Source organism: Felis catus, chromosome A3 (genome assembly GCF_018350175.1).
Source record: "Felis catus isolate Fca126 chromosome A3, F.catus_Fca126_mat1.0, whole genome shotgun sequence".
Lineage (NCBI taxonomy): Eukaryota > Metazoa > Chordata > Mammalia > Carnivora > Felidae > Felis > Felis catus.
In genome coordinates, this window is record NC_058370.1 from 121,240,630 (window position 1) to 121,264,218 (window position 23,589).

At 39.0% G+C, this 23,589-nt stretch overlaps 1 protein-coding gene across 1 annotated transcript; it reads right to left on the bottom strand.

The window, feature by feature from the left end:
• Positions 1-2,007: 2,007 nt before the first annotated feature.
• FAM228B (family with sequence similarity 228 member B) lies at positions 2,008-23,589 on the bottom strand. Its single transcript, XM_045055107.1, is given in 12 exon segments — positions 2,008-2,133; positions 2,730-2,825; positions 2,827-2,875; positions 5,641-5,748; positions 11,822-11,978; positions 12,073-12,160; positions 16,696-16,776; positions 17,398-17,589; positions 20,103-20,171; positions 22,638-22,768; positions 23,035-23,135; positions 23,411-23,589. Coding segments are annotated over 10 exon segments (1,065 nt in total). The 5' UTR covers positions 22,737-22,768; positions 23,035-23,135; positions 23,411-23,589.

Sequence of the window (23,589 nt, forward strand, 5' to 3'; positions counted from 1 at the left end):
ATATTTAACTTCTGGGGAACATACATTTGTAATAATTATCAATACAAGGTATTGTCATTTCTTAATTATCATACAGACACTGAATTTAAGTGGAGTTTATTGCAGGTGCTTGAGTGCCTTCCTTGGTCCTCAGCATGAATGAATCCTCCTGGCAAATGGCTTCTCTGAAGCAGCCTTCTTTTGTGTCTTCTTACCAATCAAGGATCAAGGTGTGTGCTCCTTTGTTGCTAAAACCTTTGGAAGGTGACAGAAAAGAAGAGATACGTGTGATATAGGAATGAGAGGCCAACAAGAGCAGAAAGAGTTCCTCAGCTCAGCTGAACCCTCTGAAGCCTAGTGCGGCCAGAGCCAAGTGATTCATCTCGCAGGCCAGGGCCCCATCCAAACCTGTCTCAGCCTCTCCTCACTCTATCTGGATTCAGAAACTTGCAGAGATTCCAGGACACAGCCAACCCTATTATAGGTGGGGTAGATTGCTGACGTGTGCTAGGAGTTGAGGGACCTCCCCCATGGTCCTGCTTTTACATGTCGGGATATCTGGGATACTAAGTTATACTGGGATTATCATGATTTAGAAAATACCTTCCTTTCTTCCCTTTTTTCAAACCCCTGAATCTTGATCCTCCACCTTCACTATCAGCTGACAGATGACCTTCTCACTTCACTGAGAAAATGAGGTAAACAGAAGTGAATGATGTTCTTTCACAAAATTCACCACGCTATATCCATGTACTCTGCCTTCCTTCCTCTTAAAATGGATGGCTTGTCCTGCCCTCCATTTGAGTCCTGGATCCCACCTCTTTACAGGTAAAGGGTGTAGGGAGGATAGGCAAATGGATGAGGGGGACTATTTTAGGTAGAGAAGTCAGAGAAGTCTTCTCTGAGAAGGTATTTGTGCAGAGGTGTGAGTGAACTGAGGGAGACATGGAGAGATCTAGGGAAAGAGTGTTCCAGGTGGAAGGACTAGCAGAAGCAAAAACCTGAGATGGGAATGAAGTTGGTATATTAAGAAAACAAAAACAAAGCTGGTGAGGCTGGAGCATAATGACTGTGGAGAGAAGGCAGGTGCCTAATGGTACAGGGACTTAGAGACCATGCTAAGGAATTAGAATAAAACCCAAAGCGTGAAGGGAAAGTCATTCAAAGGTTTACAGTAGGGAAGAAATCTAACATTTTTTAAATGAATATAGCTTCTTCATGGAGAACTGGTGATACAGGGGCAACAGCAGAAGCAGGAAAATCAGTTAGGAGGCCAGTGCACTAAGCCAGTTAAGATCACAATGGCTTGAGCTGGTGGTAGTAGTGAGGAACTGAAAAGTGAATAAACTGACAGAACTCAGTACCTGTTAGACGTGGAAAGTGAGTAAAGCAAGAAATCAAAGACAACACTTGGATTTTTGTCCTGAGGCGTCCTGATTGGATTATAATCACGGGGAAATCTGGAGGCAAAGCGAGTTTGGCAGCAAGAGAGGAGCAAATACAAAAGTAAAGAATAATCCTTCTGGGGGCTGGTTAAATTCAAGATACTCGTAACCACTACAATATATAAGGAGGGTTCATAAGGTATCAGTATAAAGCAACTTACTTTTTTTCCTCGCTGTCTATTTAAGCCTGTTCTGTTGATGTAGTTCTCCTGCCCTGCTTTACCTGTTTTATTTTCCTCATTGCACTTATTACCAGCTCACATATTACACACTTATTGGTTTATTGTCTGGCTCCCCCATCAAATGTAAGTTCCTAAGGATCAGAGATTTATCTCTTGTTTACCACTATGCCCCTCAAAGATTGCCCGGCTCAGAGTAGGTGCCTGTTATATTTTGAGGAAGCAAGCAAGCAAGCACAGGGAAGGATACTAAAACATGACAGTAAAAGGAGTTAAACTACAAAATAAAGTTTTACTAAAACTTCTATGAGTGAGTAAAAATAAAAGTAGCTCCCTTATCTTCTGGGGGTGGGAGTAAGGAACTGGAGAGACAGAGAAGAAGATGGAAAGACTGTATATTCAGACTAACACACCATTCCCATACTGATTTCTAACCAGGAGATGAGGAGGGTGGGCTGTGACTTCTCCTCCAAATCCACTCCTAAAACAGGCTCTACTCCAGAGCCTTGTACATAGGGTAGAGAAGAAAACTGAAGGAGAAAAGTGGCAAGTAGACCTAGACCTAGAATCAGTAGACTACGCTAGACCAGTCACATGGTCACCAAGTTTAATTGTAGTCACCTTAGGATGAGAAATCTGTGTTCTGTGAACACCTACATTTGTATACATTTTGCTTTTGGGGGCTTTTACTTTACTCCTTAAATTTTACCACACTGAATTTAGTACATCGTTCTTTTGATAATTTTCTGCCTGTTTTGGTTGAGTTAAGGGAAACAAAATTTAGGGCCTAGCTTGGGTGTGATAAGTGGTAAATAGTAGAGATACTAGAGATGGTGGGGAGACAGAAGAAGGGCAAAAATTCACAAGAAAGTAGGAAAATCTGATAGCCCACCCACCAGAGGGCATATCCATTGTGAAACTCTCAGGGAAATTCTCTCCATTCCCTCTGAATGCTTCTCAGTTTCTTCTACTCTCTCCCTTGCCTTGTTTGGGAGTAAAAGGGTACAGTCCCCTGCCTCCTCTCCTCCTGAAGGCCTGTCATACAGAGAAGCTCCCAGCTACTCAGACTTTGGCATCAGCAATTGCTACCTTGTGAATGGCAAAACAGGACCATCCCAGCACTCACCGCATCCTGGTCCTCATCCCTTTCTACTTCTTGGCTGAGGGCCATGGAAGAAAAGTGCCCTTCAGAGTTGACCTCTTTGGGACTTGGTTTCTTTTCTCTCATGAAAACATAGAGGCTCTTTTTCCAGAAAGAATGATCCTTTGTTTCTGCAGGAAGGAACCAGAAAGAATTCTCTTAAATAGCAACTCAATTGCAGCATTTAATATTTTAATTTGAAGTTGATGAGTTCTAACGTTTATTTATTTCTGATAGAACACAAAGGGGGGGAGGAGAAGAGAGAGAGGGAGACACAGAATCTAAAGCAGGCTCCAGGCTCTGAGTGGTCAGCACAGGGCCTGATGCTGGGCTTGAACCCACAGACCATGAGATCATGACCTGAGCTGAAGTCGGTCACCTAACCGACTGAGCCACTCAGGCGGCCCTGAAGTTGGTAAGTTCTATTGAATCTACACATTTTTATGAAAAAGAAACCCAAATAAATAGCATTACCTTACTCTAATAATAGTTTCATTTGAAATCTCTTTGCTGCTTAATCAAACAGCTGAGTGAGGCTCTTTCAGGGTCAATGACCCCCTCAAAGAGCTGTCCACTGTGTCTTCCCAAGGAAGGTCTAACTTGCCAAAAACAAATATGCCTCCCCGATGTCATAATTGGGATATTTCCCTAATTCACAGACCAGAATCTAATCTTCCACCTCCCTTTTCCAAGGGGAACTCATAGACTTAAGTAGTCTAAAATATCGGCCCCCAGGTACTCCAACTTGCAATATTCTCCTTCAGATCTGGATCCCACTCTGCTAGGAGAGATATTTGAGGACAAAACCCCTCCTTTTACATTATATATAGAAATTAAATAGGATTTAAATGTTTACTGTCCTAAAACCTGACCCAAACAGGTATGCATGAGACTGTGGCAGTTAGGGATTATACAGAAACTTACTCTATTGAAACCGAGTATACAAGAGTGTTTCTGACACATTCCATTTTAAGGCCTTTAGCTACCAAGTGAATAAGGCTTAGCGTCAATACTTTCTATTATTCCTTAATTTCAGCTCCCATTCAAAAGGCAGCCAATAATTAAACCACACCTCTAGAACGATGGCCAGCTCCATCTCTAAAGTCATCGGTTTCTACAGTTAGTCATTCTCTCTGCTGCCCATGCCAGCATCAAACATCTCTAAAAAGCCCTGTGCCTTCTGCCATACTGCATTTATTTATCAAATTCTGAGCCTATTCAGAAAAAGGAAAGAATACTGCAGCTTACTTTGGGGCTTTTTACACCAACATCCTAAAGAATATTACACAAGCTCATTTTTCTTCTGCTTTGCTAGGGTTTTTTTGTTTTGTTTTGTTTGAGAGAGATAGAGAGAGAGAGAGAGAGAGAGAGAGAGAGAGAGAGAGAGAGACACCATGTGCAAGCACACTTGTGTAAGCGGGGGAAGGGCAGAGAGAGAGGAAGAAAATCTTACGCAGGCTCCACGCTCAATGTGGAGCCTGGCACAGGGCTCAATCCCACAACCCTGGGATCATGACCTGAGCCAAAATCAAGAGTCAGACACAACCAACTAGGCTACCCAGGCACTCCAGGTTCTTGTTTTATTATCATCAACAGTGTTACTGAGGTGTAACTTAAACATCATAAAATTCATTCATTTTAAGTGATTCAAATCAATGACTTTTAGTATATTTACAGAGTTGTGCAACCATCACCATAATCTAATTTTGGAACATTTCTATCAGTCTAAAAACCTCATGCTCATTTACAGTCAGTCTCCATTTCCCAACCCTAGCCCTAGCTCAACAACAATCTACTTCCTGTCTCTATAGATCTGCCTTTCTGAACATTTCATATAAATACAAGCATACAATATGTGCTCTTTTGTGATTGTCCTCTTTCACTGAGTATAATAGTTTTCAAGTTCATCCATTTAGTAACATGTATCAGCACTTCTTTCCTTTTAATCACCAAATACTCCATGTATAGATATACCACATTTTGCTTATCCATCTACCAGCTGATGAATATTTGGGTTATTTCCACTTCTTGGCTATTGTGAATTCATGTATAAGTCTTTATGGACATATGTTTTCATTTCTCTTGGGTAGGAGCTGAATTGCTTAATGTTTCACATTTTGAGAAACTGCCAAACTATTTTCCAAAGTGACTGGACCATTTCACATTCCCTGCAGCAACATCTGAGGGTTCTCATTAGTTTTAATCAGATAGTTAAACACGTTATGTAACTATATGGAGAGATCTCTTACTTCAATTCCATAACTAGTTAATTGAGATGATTCCCTCAGTCACACACACAAGGACCACCACTCTGCTTGTAACATCTCTTCACTCCGACTATACCTACTATCCAACAAAAGTAGTCCAAAATTCCATTTTTACGGCTCCAACTCCAATGAAATATCTCCTAACTTTTAATTTTAACAATTTATTTTCTGTCTGCGCTTGTTATTTCTGAATGTATCAGCAGTCTGTGGGGTTTTTTGTTTGTTTGTTTTGAGAGAGAGAGAGAGAGCATGTGCACGTGCAAGTGGGGTAGGGGCAGAGAGAGAGGGGAGAGAGAATCTGAAGCAGACACCATGCTGCCAACACAGAGCCCGATGTGGGACTTGAACTCGTGAACTGTGAGATCATGACCTCAGCCGAAATCCAGAGTCGGATGTTTAACCAACTAAGCCACCCAGGTGCCCCAGCAGTTTGTTCTTTAAGACCAGAAGAAGTTGAGGAAAGTTGCCACCTCACCCAGACACAGAGGTGGGAGATGCCTGATGTCACACTACAAGAGCCTGGTGTATGCCTCAGCACTGCTCCAAGAACTTGAAAGGATGGTGGGAGTGGAAACACAGCCAGGCGTCTTTAATGAAAAAACAGTAAAGCCATGGAATGCCAGACTTACTTGTAAATGAGTGCTTTTCCTGCTTCTTGAGATTCCAGGGGATGAGGAGCTCTTGCCACGGGTTTCAAATCAAAATTACCATTGTTAAAATTCACTTTCACTTTTAACCTTTAACAAGATAACATGTGTGAGGATGTTTTGAAGGATATTTTGAAAACGAAACAGTGATCTTAAAGAGTTTTGTTTATATACTCCTTAAAAGAAGTTTGAAAAACCACACACCACCTTGCACATTTTAAAACTGACACACCTAGGGGCACCTGGGTGGTTCAGTCGGTTAAGCGTCCGACTTTGGCTCAGGTCACGATCTCACAGTTCGTGAGTTCGAGCCCCGCGTCGGGCTCTGTGCTGACAGCTCAGAGCCTGGAGTCTGCTTCCCATTCTGTGTCTCCCTCTCTCTCTGCCCCTTCCCTGCTCATGCTGTGTCTCTCTCTGTCTCAAAAATAAATAAACATTGAAAAAAAATTTTAAAAAAAACTGACACACCTAAAATTTTTCACTGTAAGTTTAAGTAACTTTGTTTCTGATTTCTCTTGTAACTCTTGTTTCAAACAGACTTGGGATAAGATGAGTGTTGTTGGTCTTACTATGAAACTTTAAGGATATAATTTGATAAAATGGATTTTAACCAACATGTTAATAAAGCACACCAAATCTGAAAGTAATCACATAAAACTGTTAGATGAGCATTATAGCCAATGTACTTTGAAAATTTTATCAGTTCCACAAAACATTCTAGTTATATTCATAAGAAGTATCACTAAATTATAGGACTTTATTCCAAATTCAGAGCAACCCAACACAGACCAAGCACCCTGATTCTAAGGTAAGTCTTTAAATCTATCGATCATCAATCAACTAATTAAAGTAAAATAAAATATACATGACAGGGAAATACAGAAAGACCTATGGGTTGAATTTCCTTGCTTCATCATTAAAGGAATTCTCTTTAAAGACAGTATTTTTATTTATCCCTTTATTTGGCACCCTGGAATTTTTTACACCCAGGTTGAAAGGTATGACTTTCTTTTAAAAAGTGAGTTAAGATGTGATGTGAATGCAGGCTTGTTCCCAGGCAGATCAATTTTTAAAAAGAGTACATATAGACTTCAGAATCAGGAAAATTGAGTTCCTTAAAACTATCTGTGAATACCTTAGAAAGTCTATAGAAACCCGCGCTGTATATGCCAGTTTGAAATTCACAGCTTACAGGGAATCCACTCATTCTTGGAGGCATCACTATCTCACAAGAGATATTAAAGGGGAAAAAAAAGTCTTCTTAACACACACACACACAGTAGAGGCCAGAAATGTGGGAAGCTGGGTCCATCTATAGTGGTGGGCAGCAAAAGCAAGTAGAACACACCTGAAGGCAGATGCCAATAACAGAGTTAACTTGATACTAAGCCATGTACCAGCTATAATGTGAGGACACCAAACTTGAGACTGTCACACTAAGCATAGACCTTTTAAGGGAGCTTAAGTGGGCCCAGGTTAATGGTATCCTAGCTACAAGCAGAGGCAGAAACAGAAACAAATCCTCCCCTAGACTGGGCCAATAGGATACCCAAAGTTCAAATCATGTCATTAAATCATAAATAAAATTCACTAAGCAAAGCATACAAGAAAATAAACCATTATAATTGAGAATTAGCAGAGAAAACAATAGATTTAGCTTCTTCAAGGAATACAGAATTTGGAATTATCAAATGTAGAATGTAGTATATATCAATGTATTTTAAAGAAAGAAATGATCCAATCACCAATATAAGAAAACAGTTAAGAGCCTATCAGAAATGAAGAAGCATATTGGAAGGAGGAAATTTAAGAAATTTAAATGCTAATATTGAGCACAGTGAGGAAAGAATTAGTAAACTGGAAAACATATTCAAAACATATTCCATTCTAAGAAGATGGAAAATATGAAAGACAAATTAAAAGATATTAAGATATAAAAAGGTCTAATATATGTCTGAATCCAGAAGCAAAAGGGAAAGAATAAAGAAAAAACAATAAAGAGATCATTGCTGTGAATTTTCCTGACTGATGAAAAACATGAATACAGAGATCCAGAAAGCACAATATATACCAGTAGGTTAAATAAAAAGAAATCCGTACCTAGACACCTGTAGCAAGAGTGCCAAACACTAAAGACAAAGATTTTATAAGCAGCCACGGAGAAAGGACAAAAACCAGAATGACAGCAGACTTCTCATAAACAATAGAAACCAAAAGCAAGAGAATTATATCTTTAGAGCATTCAGATAAAATAAGTTATCAACCTACAATGCAAACTGTCTTTAAAGAATGAGAATAAAATGAAGATATTTAGGGTACACTAAAATTGAATATTAAAGGCTGAATTTCAGGAGGAAAATGTCTCCACTATTACAGTATAAAATGGAAGGCAGGGAGGCCCTGGGCGTCTCAAGTCAGTTAAGCAACCGACTTTTGGTTTCAGCTCAGGTGAGGAACTCATGGTTTGTGAGTTCAAGTCCGCGTTGGGCTCTGCACTGACAGTGTGGAGCCTGCTTGGGATTCTCTCTCTCCCTTTCTCTCTACCCTTCCCCTGCTCGCTCTGTTTCTCTCTCAAAATAAATAAACTTAATAAATAAATAAATAAAATGGAAGACAGAATGGCAACCCTCCTCTATGGAGGAGTCCCTCCTCTATAAAGCGGTCTCCCATATTGATTTTCCTACAGATATGTCTGCTAAGTCTTGGATTCACCCAAACTAGACATCATTTTTTTTAATTAATATAATTATATAAGACAAACATTGAATGATTTCAGTCCCAAGAAACTGATGCTCCTCTTCGTTATTTTATTTCTATCCAAGATCCCACTGTTATATTTTCTACTAGGCTGGGTTAAGTGTCCTTCCTCTGTGCTTCCATAATAACCTGTGCATATCAGTATTATCACATTTGCCACATTGTAATGGAATTATCTATTTTAAATGGCTATCTTCTCTAAGTTATTTAAAGCAATTACAACTCAACGCATGATACTTTGATTGAATTAATTTGATATAGGAGTTGAACTGTGTCCCCCAGAAAAGATATATTCAGATCCTAAACTCTCATCTCTGTGAATGTGACCTTGTTTGGAAATAAGGTCTTTGTAGATGTAATCAAGTTAAAATGAGGTCATGATGGATTAGGGTGGGCTCTAATCCAGTGTCAGATGTTATAAGAGGGAAACTGGATGCAGACACGGAGGGAAGACCATATGACCATGGAGGCAGACATTAGACTGTTAAGGCTGTATGTAAACCAACTAAAAAAATTGCCAGCACCCACCAGCAGCTAGAAAGGAGGCAAGGAAGGAGCCTCCCCTAGAGCCTTCATAGAGGGAATGGCCCTGCTGACATCTTGATTTCATACTTCCAGCCTCCAGAACTATAAGAGAATAAATTTCTGTTGTTTTAAGCCACACAGTGTGTAGCACTTTGTTACAAATGCCTTAGGAGACTAATATATAAGATAAATCTCAAATCTGAATTCCTCTCTGACTCTTTTCCCTGGCCTTCCAAATCTGGCCAACAAAATCTAAAATTCCTTTGTTTCATCACATCAGTCTCTTCATTTCAATTCCTTTTGCCACATCCTGAGGCCTTTATCAACAGAAGATAGATCCTTATAAAACCTCAACAATCTCCAGCTTCTTGTCCTATCTTATCTCCAATCTATCGTATACATCATATGCCAGATTAAAGTTTCCAGGATTTCATGCTGTCCTCAATGACTCCCCAATCCCTACATGATAAAATCCCAATTTTAAGCTGGTATTGAAGGCTTTTCACAAAATGGCTCCAACCTAGTTTCACAGACTTAACCAGTGACTGGTCATATACTCATTCACTTCACAGATAAGCAGACAGTTGCAAACTGTGTGATAAGTGAAAAAATACATGTATGTCAACTGGTGGGACAAAAGAGGGCCTGGACCAGACTGCCTAGTATAAGGAGGTGAACTAGAAATATTTCACAGAGGAAGTGTTAAAGTAGCATTTAACAAAGTCTTGGGAACAGTGTTTTCCTCAAAAAAAGAATGGGCACAGAGCAGAACACCAGAGAAAGGCACCATCAGTGGCAAAGAAGTATAGGAAGAGATCAAGAGCTTCAGGTAAACAAGCGCAATGCCCTACCCCCTTCCTTGGATCCTTCCCTACTATAAAGCAAAAGCCTTAAGCTGCTGGAAAGAGGCAAGTAATTCTTCCCACACCCCTCCAGAACAACAAGCAAAGATATACTGCTTCTGGGAGAGAAAAGCAAAACCTGCCTGCCTATGGAGGAGGAATAAGAGGGGTACACCCAGGAGCAAGGCAAGGATCCACTGCTACTAGGATAAGGACAGAAGCAAAAACCCTCTGTCCCAGGAGGAGGGACAAGAAACAGCTTTCAGTCCAGAATCCTATACCTATACCAAGCAGAGATCTGCTACTATTGGCAGAGGGGCAGGAAACTATTACCCAAGAACAACCACACAAGGTAGTTTGACTGCAACAGAGAGAAGGGGAAGGAACTCTAAGAACATGCTGCTCCTGAGGCCCAACCACATAGAACATGCCTAAAACTGAGGCAGGACAAGAAAACAGAAAAATTCCTCTGCTGCCACTATGAGCCTAGCAATAAGCAACAAGCAATAGCAGTGTACTTCTGGGGATGAAGCAAGAACACAGAGAGACTCACCCCACACCTCTCACACACACCTCTGTGATGCAGGCTTGCAGAGATAGCCAAAAAATGAAGAGGGAGCAGGAACACTTCAGAAAACCCTTCTGGCCTACCAGCCCCCACCCTAAGCACAAGGTAACAGCAGCTCACCACTAGAGGTATTTGAAGCCTAAGGTGCACTAAAGGTAACAATAGCAATAATACCTAAACCCAGCTCAACTTCTGACTAGATAAGCCCAATTCTCCACACTAATGGTTGACAGAAGAAAAAGCATATCCGTTTTCTAGACATACTCTGTCTATACTGGTCTACCTCTAATGCCTGGCATTCAATCAAAAATAACAAGACATGCAAAGAAAAAAAAAAGGCAAGACACAATAACCTCAAATATCGAGCATTTAATAAAACATTACAAGATATTGGGGAGAGGGGCAAGACAAAATAACCCATTGTCAAGAGTGAAAGCAATCAACAGAACCAGATTGAGAAATGACCCCTCCCCCTACCATGGGAACTATCAGATAAAGAATTTAAAATAACTATGATTAATATGTTAAAGCATCTAGTGGAAAGGTGAACATATATAAACAGATGGCAAATTTCAGGAGAAATTAAAACAATTTTTTAGGGGCGCCTGGGTGGCGCAGTCGGTTGAGCGTCCGACTTCAGCCAGGTCACGATCTCGCGGTCTGTGAGTTCGAGCCCCGCGTCAGGCTCTGGGCTGATGGCTCGGAGCCTGGAGCCTGCTTCCGATTCTGTGTCTCCCTCTCTCTCGGCCCCTCCCCCATTCATGCTCTCTCTCTCTCTCTGTCCCAAAAATAAATAAAAGTTGAAAAAAAAATTAAAAAAAAAAAAAAAAAAAAAAAAAAAAAAAAAACAATTTTTTAAAAATCAAATGGAAATGTTAAAAATAAAAATCACAACAGAGCTCCTCTGATGAGCTGATCAACAAATGAGGCACGGCTGAGGAAAGGCTCAGTGAACCTAAAGATAGGTTAGTAGAAAAAAAAAAAAAAAAAAAAAGATGGGCTAGTAGACATTGTCCAACTGAAATACAATTAGGAAAAAAAATTTTTTTAACACAAAAAACAAACTAAGAACTATGGAGCTATGAGACAATATCAAATGGTGTAACATACATATAAGGAGTCTCAGAAGGAAAAGAAAAACAAAGAATGGGGCATAAGAAATATTTCAAGTGATAATGGCCTCAAATTTTCCAAATAATGAAAGATGTCAAACCACAGATACAAGAATCTCAAAGAACCCTAAGTAGGATAAATAGAAAGAAAGGAAAATAAAGACGACATAACCTAGCTAATGAAAAGCAAAGAGAAAATCTTGAAAGTGCCCAAGAGAAAAGAAACATCACAAAGAGGAACAATTATGGATTCCTCATTGAAAAATGAAATTTAAAAAAATCATAATTATGACAAAATTTATACCACCGTCTCCAGTTTTCAAATTCCAAGAGGTTCAATAATTTCTATTAACCATTACCTGCTCCTTTTACAAAATTCACTTTCTATGTAGGTTGTAGGCAGCATAAGCCATTTATTTGGAGTCATAAAGTGCCTTGAATTAGAAATTCTTGGAAACCTGGAATGCAGTTTGGCCTTCTCAACCTCTTTAAATTCTTTCATTGTACATATTTTGCCTGTAGGAAGATTAGTAACCTAAATCAGCACCCTTAAATGCAACTCCCATTGCTTCTGGGTTATGAAATCACGTAACAATTAGGCACTAAGTACCAGTCTCACACTGAAGAAGAGTTCTTTTATCATCATCTTTGTCATATTGTGCCTTTTTCAAAGGATCACGAAATGGTGGAATGGTAACCTACAAGAAAAGCAAGTGTTTAAGGGCAGGATTGTGTCTTTTTCAGTGTATCCTAATCATCTGTGTATGACACCTAAGCCTGAAAAAATCAAGAATATAGTATCTACAAACTACTTCAGTTTATCCATTTACAAAGAGATGGGAGCACTCCAATACATCTCTTTGCAAGGCCCACCAGTCATGGTTAGCTCTTGTGTTAATGGTTTTTTTCAGATTATTGTGGATATTCTTCTTAGACACTATACCCAAATTCAATAAGTTGTAGTTTCTTAAAAGTTATGACATGGAATGTGAAACTATGTCAATAAATTATTCAACCTCAGTTACATAAAAACCCATTGGTCTATCTTGAGCTTTGAATGGATCTTTTATCCATGTCATGGATTATTTGGAAGAAATTATATCACTGAGTTACGGGAGATCTTCCAAATTGTCAATACATTTCATTATGCTATAATCACAGTCATTAACATCATTATCAATCTCATCAGAAAATTCTAAGAGTAACAGAAAGCTGTAACACTCATGATGCTGAATATTTTTCCAAAATTCAGTTTTTTGCTTGAAAGCTCACATTTTATCATTGGCAACAAACACCGTCAGTTATTTTTCTTGAAGTGACTTCATCACTTTTCCAAAAAATGTCTGCCAAATATCCAACACTTAATAACTACAATTTATAAATCATTCTTTTAAAAAAAATGTACCATGAAAAAAAAAATCAACCAGTATAGCTGACAATTCAAGCAATCATGCTGCATTTCCGTAGGCAGAAGTACTGTTTCCATATTTACCATATTTAAAAAGATGTGTACTTAGATGTGAGCAAGATTTAATAAAATTAATAATTTTTAGTGTTTGGTCGAGGACATCCTTAAGTGAAATTGCAATTTTTTAAATGTGAGTACATGGCAATGAAGAATAATGACTGGTATGATTTGGTGACACTGATTTAAGTTGTTCTAAGTACCAACAGCTTTACCCACCATTGCTTTTGCACAATCAGAGTCAATGTCAACACTATAAAAAAGGTAAATAATATTTGGCACTATTATGAAAACAATTGGCCTAATAGGTCCCTTAAAAGGGTTTCAGGGCTCCCAAAGATCTATGTACCTCACTCTGAGAACTGCTGTTATAACCTCAAAGTGTTCCACTTAAGTGGTCACCTATCAGGTTCATTTATAAAAGCAGAATGGCTGGGAATGCAAGCTGGTGCAGCCACTCTGGAAAACAGTATTGAGTTTCCTCAAAAAACGAAAAGTAGAACTACCCTACTACCCAGAAATTGCACTACTAGGCATTTATCCAAGGGATACAGGTGTGCTGTTTTGAAGGGACACATGCACCTCCATGTTTATAGCAGCACTATCAACAATAGCCAAAGTATGGAAAGAGCCCAAATGTCCATCAATGGATGAATGGATAAAGATGTGGTGTGTATACACACAGACACAGACACACACACACAGACACACACACACACAATGGAGTATTACTCAGCAATCAAAAAGAATGAAATCTTGCTATTTGCAACTATGTAGATGGAACTGGAGGGTATTATGCTAAGTGAAATTAATCAGAGAAAGACAAAAATCATACGACTTCACTCATATGAGGACTTTAAGAGACAAAACAGATGAACATAAGGGAAGGGAAACAAAAATAATATAAAAACAGGGAGGGGGACAAAACAGAAGAGACTCATAAACATGGACAACAAACTGAGGATTACGGGAGGGGTTGTGGGAGGGGGATGGGCTAAATGGGTAAGGGGCACTAAGGAATCTACTCCTGAAATCATTGTTGCACTATATACTAATTTGGATGTAAATTTAAAAAAAATTTTAATTTTAAAAATTAAAAAAAGAAAAAAAAAGAAAAGCAGAATGGCAAAAGAACTTGGATTTTGATACCAAAAAGATATAGTTTCAAATCCCAATTCTGTCCCTTAACTAGTTATTATACTAGTTAGTAAACTAAGGCTCTAACTTTAAACTCTCAGTTTAACTCCTACCTATTAAAATAGGGACAATGGCACATGCACACACCCCAATTTGGCAAAAAACAAAAAACAAAAATCTGCTTTGCCTGCAAATGCCAACAGTCTATGCCAAATGTTGGCTTTGCCAACAGCAAATGCCAAATGTCTATGACTCAGGTGCCTGGGTGGTTCAGTTGGTTAGATATTCGATTCTTGATTTGGCTCAGCCCAGGATCTCACGGTTTGTGAGTTCAAGCCCCACATCAGGATTTGCACTGACAGTGTGGAGCCCGCTTGGGTTTCTCTGTCTTCTTTCTGCCCCTCTCCCACTCACTCTCTCTCAAAAATAAACATTTAAAAAAATAAAACGTCAATGACTCAAGGATTTTAATTTTGTTTAATAATATCCACTATTAGCAGGCTGTCTGGGTGGCTCAGGTGGTTAAATGTCCTATTTCAGCCCAGGTCATGATCTCGCAGTTCATGAGTTCAAGTCCCGCACCAGGCTCTGCACTGGTTATGAGAAGCCTGCTTGGGATTCATTCTCTCTCTCTCTCTCTCTCTCTCTCTCTCTCTCTCTCTCTCTCTCTCTCCTTCTCCCTCTCCCTCTCCCTCTCCCTCTCTCTGCCCCTTCCCCACTTGTGCTTTCTCTCTCTCAAAATAAATAAACTTAAAAAAAAAAGAAAGAATATCCACTATTAGCAAAAGTGTGGAAAATGGACTCTGGTAGGGGTATAAATTTATACAACTATTCTGGAGGACGATTTGGCAATATGAATCAAAATCATGCATAACCTTTAACTTAGCAATTCTACTTCTAGCAAGTTACCCTAAGGAAAAAATTAAACAGTTACAGGGAAGTTCATCATGTCATTTATAACAATAGTATGTCCAAAACAATCTAAATGTTCAAAACAGGGAATATGTTTTTAAAAAATGGTGGTATAGCAAGATACCATATATGGTTAGAAACACCATATATGTTCTGCTATTTACAGCTGTGTGATTGTGAAAAGTAACTTAACCAGTCTGTGTCTCACTTGCCTCATCTGCAAATTACTTTATGTGGGAGTAGTAAAGATGGGGGAAAAAAAGTCCTAACATTTGGTTAAGCCCTCAGTGTAAGTTAGCAGTTATTATTAATAGAATACTATGCAATGATTAAAATTATGTATTTATTGACATTTATTGACAAAGAAAGAGCAAATCATAAAACTATTGAGAAAAAAAGGGGAGCATCTGGGTGGTCCAGTCAGTTGAGCAACCAACTCTTAATTTCGGCTGGGGTCATGGGACTGAGTCCCGTGTCAGACTCCACACTGAACATACAGCATGCTTGAGACTGTCTCTCCCTCTGCCCCTCTCCCCTACTCATGCTATAGTTCTCTCTTGAAATTTTAATGTTTACTTATTTTTGAGAGAGAGAGAGAGAGAGAGAGACAGACAAAGCATGAGTGGGGGAGGGGCAGAGAGAGAGGGAGACAGAATCTGAAGCAGGCTCCAGGCTCTGAGCTGTCAGCACAGAGCCTAACGCAGGGCTTGAACCCACTAACCTTGAAATGACCTGAGCCGAAGTTGGACGCTTAATGACTGAACCACCCAGTCGTCCCAATCTTTCTCTCTTTAAAACACACACACACACACACACACACACACACGCACACACACACACACACACACACACACAAAACTACCGAGGAAAAAAATGCAGGGTATGAACCTAATGTGTGTTACTCCATTTTTGTAAAATAAATCTATTTTACAAAGAAACCTTGGATATCCAAAATGATATACAGGGAAGTGTTAATGAGTTCATTCTGGGTAATGGAATTGTGAGTGGTTTTATTTAAGTATCAATTCTGTTCATTTATCATGAAAACGTATTACATTTGTAACAAACTTTTTAGAGTCTTTGAAAATTTTAAATGTTACCTATCATCCGAGTATTATATAATATTTTCAACTTTTACTGAAGTTTAATTTACTTTGGACTTTGTTGTTTTTTGATTTGGGTTTTTTTTTTAGTTTATTTATTTTGAAAGAGAGCATGAGTGAGTGGGTAAGGGGCAGAGAGAGAGGGAGAAAGAATCCCAAGCAGTTTCCACACCGTCAGCACAGAGCTTGATGCAGGTTCAATCTCACCAACTGCGAGATCATGACCTGAGCCAAAGTCAAGAGTCACCAAGGCACCCCTGGACTTCGGGGTTTTTTATTCCTAAGATATGGAGATGGGTAACAATTCTTAAGATGTTACTGTATTCTGGGGCACCTAGGTGGCTCAGTCAGTTGAGCCTCCAACTTCAGCTCAGGTCATGATCTCACAGGTCAGTTCATGGGTTTGAGCCCCACATCAGGCTTGCTGCTGTTAGCACAGAGCCTGCTTTTGATCCTCTGTCCCCCTCTCTCTGCCCTTCCCCCACTCACTCTCTCTCAAAAAAAAAAAAAAAAAGATGCTACTGCATTTCTGGGGAATCACTAAAGGACTACCCATACATTAGGGCTGCTCAAAAAAACCAACCACATAATATCAAAAATTAGAAGTCTATCGTACCTTCAGAAAATTCGGGTCCTCTTTGTTCATATAAAAAGGATCATACTCTTTCGGATCATAATGCTCTATAAATGCATTTCCCTACAGGAAGGAAATAAAACTACACATAACAAGAGGTGCACAACTTTGAGCATAACAGGAGTCAAGAGTCAAACACACAATTCCATTCTTCTGCTTCAAAACGGCATTAATGACAAATACAAAATGGAAGGGAAGGCCAAATTTGAAGTTAAACTTAAGGTAGCCAAGTAATAAATATTATAGTGATAGGAGGGATCTACTTAAAATTTGTTATAATTAATAATGAATGTTGGAACACTAACAGATTTGGGAAATTGTTTTTAAATGTTTAGTAGTCAACATCTCAGATCTCTTAGAAATGCCAAAACAGAAATATCTTATAGTTTTGTAAATAACTGTGTTCTAGAACTATACCTATCTATTGAACCTAGAGGCCAAATTTAATTGGTATACAAAAATATTACATGAGAAAAGCAAAGAATAATAACTCTAATATACACATTTAAATCCAGACCTAACCTTCTTCCCTCCATACTTTCCACATGTCCTAGATTTAGGAATAGTATATGCTCTAACAGAGTAGAGGTTATACATATATACAATGGAAGAAATAAGCTGTTTGAATGATTATAATCACCATTTTAAACCAACTGAAACAAGTATCAAATGACTTCTTAGTACCTTTTTATTTACATGTTTTAAAAAACCATCTAATTCTTCTTGTCTCCTTTTTTTAATATTCTTATGTGAACAAACTTTTTCTATAATTTTCTTCTGGAGAGGATCTGCCACGTGGTCAGTCCATCTTTTATATAACCTCTCTTTTCTTCTTGCATTTAAGAAGTCATGATGTTGTAAATACTTATCTAGTTCCTATTAAACAATGACAGAAAAGGCAATTATCCTAAAGTTATTTTGTACTAAAATTTAAACTTCATTTATATTCCTAAGAATAACTCACAAAGTCATTCACTGATTTATTTGGCTTCTACTGTGTGATACACACTACACTAGAAATGATGAATATATAGATTAATTAGACAACATGCCTACTCTCCCTAGAGACATAGACTACAAGACAAATACACAAAATAGGATGGACAATATAGCAACATGTATGTGTATATATAATATACACATATGTATACATATATACATATAGGTAATACATACAGATTGTCTGTAATATATATAGATATAAGCATGTATCTATAAAAGAACTAAAAACAAAGACTCAGATACTTATATACCAATGTTCGTAACAGCATTATTCACAATAGCCAAAAGATGAAAACAACCCAAGTGTCCATCAGCAGATGAATGTATAAACAAAATGTGGTATATACCCAAAATGCAATATTATACAGCCACAAAATGGAATGAAGTTCTGACATAGGCTACAACATGGATGAATCTTGAAGACAATATGCTAAGTGAAATAAGCCAGACACAAAAGGACAAATACTGTAGGATTCCACTTATATGAAATTATCTAGAGTAAACAAATTCATAAAGACAGATGGTAAGTCAGAAGTTACCAGAGGGACCTCTGGGGAGGGAGGAATGGAAAGTCATTACTTAATGCATATACAATTTTGGCTGGGGTGATGAAAAGTTTTAGAGATAAATAAATGGTGATGGTTTCACAACATCCATCTATTTGGAAATAAATAGTAATGATGATTGCACAACCTGTGAATAATTAATGTCACTGAATTGTACACTTAAAAATGGTTAAGGGGCACCTGGGTGGCTCAGTCAGTTAAATGTCTGACTCTTGATTTTGGCTCAGGTCATAGATCTCAAGTTCATGAGATCAATACCTGTGTCAGGCTCCACATTGGGTGTGGAGCCTGCTTAAGATTCTTTCTCCCTCTGCCCCTTCCCCTCAAGTGTGCACTCTCGCTCGCTCTCTCTCTCTCATAAAAAAAAAAAAAAAAAAAAAAAAAAAAAAGGTTTAAAATAGCTAATTTTATGTTATATATATTTTACCACAATGGAAAAGAGTGACTAATTTTCTTTTTTTATTCCTACAGTGGGACACATTTGGGATGGGCCTTAAAGGAGTTACCTAGGGGGCACCTGGGTGACTCAAGCAGTTGACCATCCAACTTAGGCTCAGGTCATGATTTCACAGCTCATGAGATCGAGCCCCACATCAGGCTCTGTGCTGACAGCTCAGAGCCTGGAGCCTACTTCAGATTATGTGTCTCCCTCTCTCTCTCTCTCTGCCCTTCCCCAACTCGTGCTCGCTTGCTCTCTCTCTCTCTCTCTCTCTCTCTCTCAAAATATAAGGAGTAATCTAGGAAGAGAAGGTATGAGAGAATGTGGAAGAAGAAAAATCTATTGGGAAAAAAAAAGACAAGAGTAAACAGGCAGAAATGTAGCACAACCTGGATGAAATGGCAAGCAGCCTGTAAATAAAGAAAATGACTGATTTAGGCTATACACTAAACTTTTTTTATCCAAAACTTATCCACCTTTCATCTAGCAAATGAAATCATGTGATTACTACAATCAACCACATGAAATTCAAAATGAAAAAAAAATAAACCAAGAACCCTGAGAGCTTCTCTAACTTATACCCCTTCTTAGATTCAGGTCATAGCACACTTCAACCTTTTTTTTTTAAGTAGGCTTCATGCCCAGAGCAGAGCCTAATGCAGGGCTTGAACTCATGACCCTGAGATCAAGACCTGAGCTGAGATCAAGAGTCCGATGCTTAACCAATTGAACTACCCAGGAGCTCCACACTTTAATCATTCTTAACGAATAGCTCTTTTCCTGTTACCCACTCCAGTGCTCACCACACGTGGACATTCATCTTGTCTTATAATTAAGCCCGTGCTGATACAGTTAAAGCCTTCTTCTACCTATGCATACCTGAGTAATAATTAGTCAGTGAGTCCCAATAACAGCTCTTAAAACTCGTAAGAATACACAGTGACTCCACAGAAGCCCCATTAAATGAAAGAACAAGTGACTAGGGGAAAACTCTTATATAAAAGTATCTGTGAGGGGCATCTGGGTGGCTTAGTCGATTAAGAATCAGACTCTTGGTTTCAACTCAGGTCATGATCTCACAGTTCATGAGTTCAAGCCTTGGATCTTGTGCTCTAAGTACAGAGCCTGTGTGGGATCCTCTCTCTCTACCTCCCTCTGCCCCTCCCCTGCCCACACTCTCTCAAAATAAATAAATAAACTTAAAAAAAGTACCTGTGAAAGAATCCCCACAAATAAAAAGATAGGAAGTCAATTAAAACAATCTCAGATTTCTCTTAAGGTTAATCCTAGGCACTAATGAGTGTTTTCAATTCTATTTTCCATCTAAAAGGGAAAAACAAAATTAATTTTTAATCATGACACATTCTGTAGCCAATTCTTACCTTAATTACATGATTTTCTCTATATAATATTGATTGAATAGCTGCATCAATATCTTCTTTAGCTAATACCTATAATTACAGAATGAAATTTTGAAAATCAAATCTTAAAAAAAATCAAATTATTAATACTATCTGGACTCACAGACATCTCCCTGGAAAGTTCTCCATAAATACAATTTTTCTACCTCAAATCATATCATCCAGCACTTTTAAAGAGCATTTGAATCTTTCTGCTATTTGCTATAGCTCATCCAAGGGCAAAAAATAACTCAAATCACAGACATTTTGAATTCCAGCATGGACAAATGACTTGCCCAGAGTCACATGGTAAGCAGAACTCATCTTTTTTTTCACATTTCATAAAAGGCTTTCACCTTTATGGGTTAAAACACAATCAGGCCTCTATTTGAATTCATTCAATCATTAGTGAATTCTACTTTAATTCATTTAGTCATTATAGCTATCAAATACTAATAATAAATTTGTTTATATACAAGTCATTTTTAGATTTTAAAGCAACACAATCTTCAGGAAATAGTCCATAACATTAATTTTTTCCATTTTTATAACAAATCTTCCACAATTAATATCCGCCAGAAATACAAGAGGTTGTAATTAATGTCATTGAATTGTACACTTAAAAATGGTTAAAAATAGCGAACTTTGATACTATATTTATTTAACCACAATGGAAACATGATTAACTTTTTTTTAATTGCCCAAAGTGACAGACATTTTGGGTGGGCCTTTAAAATCCATTCATAATTACACAAAAAATATTCTCAAATTAACTATCATTGGAAATAGCTGTTTTCAGTTCCACTACTCTTGTTTTCAAAACAGATGAGTAAAATCTGAAAATCCAAGAACCTAACTTCCCAAGGATGGTTAACACCCAAGTAAATTAAGGGTCATGGGAGTTAAGCAACAACTAGAAGCCTAGAAAATCCTGCCTGCAGACAAGAATTTAATCTCAAATGTATCTAACTCCAGATTCACTTTCTTTGTTCTTTCTGCCTCACAGGATTGCTATTCCTGGCAAATCTGTTGTTCTCAAAACCAAGATGGGTACTGAATTAATATTCTAGACAAAAATAGAAAAAACAACAATCTGAAGACACTGGAGACTGACCAAAAACAGGGAGAAACAAGAATGTAGTCAATAATTAGAAAAAGAGGCTAACGGCAGTGGATAAATTTTCAGTTTTTATGGACTTTTGTCTAAGAGCAGGCCTCCATCAGAGCTAAAGGAGAGGGCTCAAACTCTGAAACATGAAGTTTTACAAAATTCAAGAATTAGAAGACAGAGTTCAGGGAAACCAGAGGAGCTGGAAAGTCAAAGGAGAAATACCTGAAAGGAGAAAGTCATAGAGCGGATGCCATAAATTTTACAAATTAATTGACCAAATCTCTGGCAGATCCTTGAACTGTGTATGCACAAGGCAGACTCCTTTGGAAAACAGTTTGGCACTTTCCTAAAAAGTTAAATTCATTTACCATATGACCCAGTCCTTCTACAACTAGATATGTACCCAAGAGAAATGAAAGTGTATGTCCATAAAAAGACATGTGCATGATTGTTCCTAACAGCTTTATTTGTGACAGCCAAAAAATGCAAACAACCCAAATATCCATCAGCAGGATGGATAAACTATACAGCATTTAGCAAATAAGTAAATAAAATACTGATACATGCCACAACACAGATGAATCGCAAAATAATTATGCTGAGTAAAAGCAGCCAGACAAAAAGCATACTGTAAGATTACATCTGCATAAAATTTTTTAAGGGCAAAATTAACCCAAGTGACAGCAAATCAGTGATTGCCTTGGTTGGGGATAGGCAAAGGAAGGAGGGTAGGTACAGGAGGGGGAAGTCTGGGGCATAATGAATACGTTCATTCTCTTAATTGTGGTGGTTTCACGTGTGGCTACATGTGCCAAAAATGTTCAAACTGTACACTTCAAATATACGCAGTTTATTGTGTACCAATTATACCTTAATAAAGCTGTTTAGAAAAAAAGAAATTACAATCGTTTTCCAAAATACAACATATATAAATTTAGGTGATGCAGTTTGCAAGAGTACTTCAGGAGAGTGGCGCCTGGGTGGTTCGGTCAGTTGAGCACCGAACTCTCAATTTCCGTTCAGGTCATGATCTCACAGTTCATGAGATGGCACCCCAAGTCCAGCTCAGTGCTGGCAGGACTCAGCCTGCTTGAGAGTCTCTCTCCCCTTCTGTGTCTGCCCCTCCCCCCCTCATGTGAGCGCTCTCTCCCTCAAAAATGAATAAACTTTTTATTTTTTTTAAGAGCGCTTCAGGAGAAACTTATTAAGTTTGTTATACAGTAAAGGCCTATAATCAATTACCGATGATTCCACCTTAAGAAACTAGAAAATGAAAATACAAAGTAGAATAAATGGAATAATAAAGGACAGAAATGAAACACAAAACATAGAAAAACTGTTAAGCACAAGCCAGATCTCAATGCAACTACCCAAATATAATCTTCAAAATGCCATACTACCGTTACCTCCATAAGATGAAGTGGCTGTGGTTCCAACCATTCTTTCGAGCTCTTGGGCTTATGAAGCTTGTCAGTTAGCATATCATCACTGTCTAAATTTGTCATTGTGGTCACAAATAACGGAGCTCCTAGAAAAACTAGAAGATTCACTTATTCATTAATGAGGCTTCAGTCCTATTTTCTCTTAATTAACAAGCCTTGGCCACTACGAACAGGTGTGGAACGGATTCTGAATTAGTAGCCACCCACACAGAGGCCTTCACCATAGTTTCTGATGATGTCTTCAGACCCAGCCTCTTCTAAGCAGGGGAGGTTCTCTCTGGACTGACCCGCGTCCCCCTGTAATTCCAGGCTTCCCACGACCTCCTACAACACAGCCCGTCGGAGCCGGGGTGGCAATTACCAGCCGGGTCTCTAGGGGTCGCACTGCAGCACTTTCCTGACCGAGGGCCGCCTACCCGGAGAGTTGCAAGTTCCTGGCTACCGAAGCCCACACAAGCAGGGCTGCTTATAGAAGGGAGGGGTTTTCAGACCATCTCTGCGTGACCTCAAGCTCTAGGACGCCCAAAGCACTCCCCCCAACACATACACACACAAGGACTGTCATCTGAGGGGGAAGCTATCATTAAGGCTTGCGCCCGCTGTAGACCTACAGCACCCACGACCCCCATCCCTCCCCTCCCACCCCGTCCGCAAGATGCGTGCGTGCTCTGCCCGGCCCGGCAGGAGAGTTGCAGACCACGACAGATACCCCAGCTCCTCCCTCCCCCAAGACTGACTGGGCCCTCGGCTCCCTGCAGCACGCGGGGGCCCGGCCCGACGGCCCACGGCCCAGCAGTCGTCGGCTGCGGAGAGAGAGTGAACCCGCCCGAGCCTGCGGCCCCCTCAGCTCGGGCCCGTCGCCTCGGAATGGCAGAACGTTCGCGTCTAGCGTCTCCCGACGCACCCCCAGCGGACC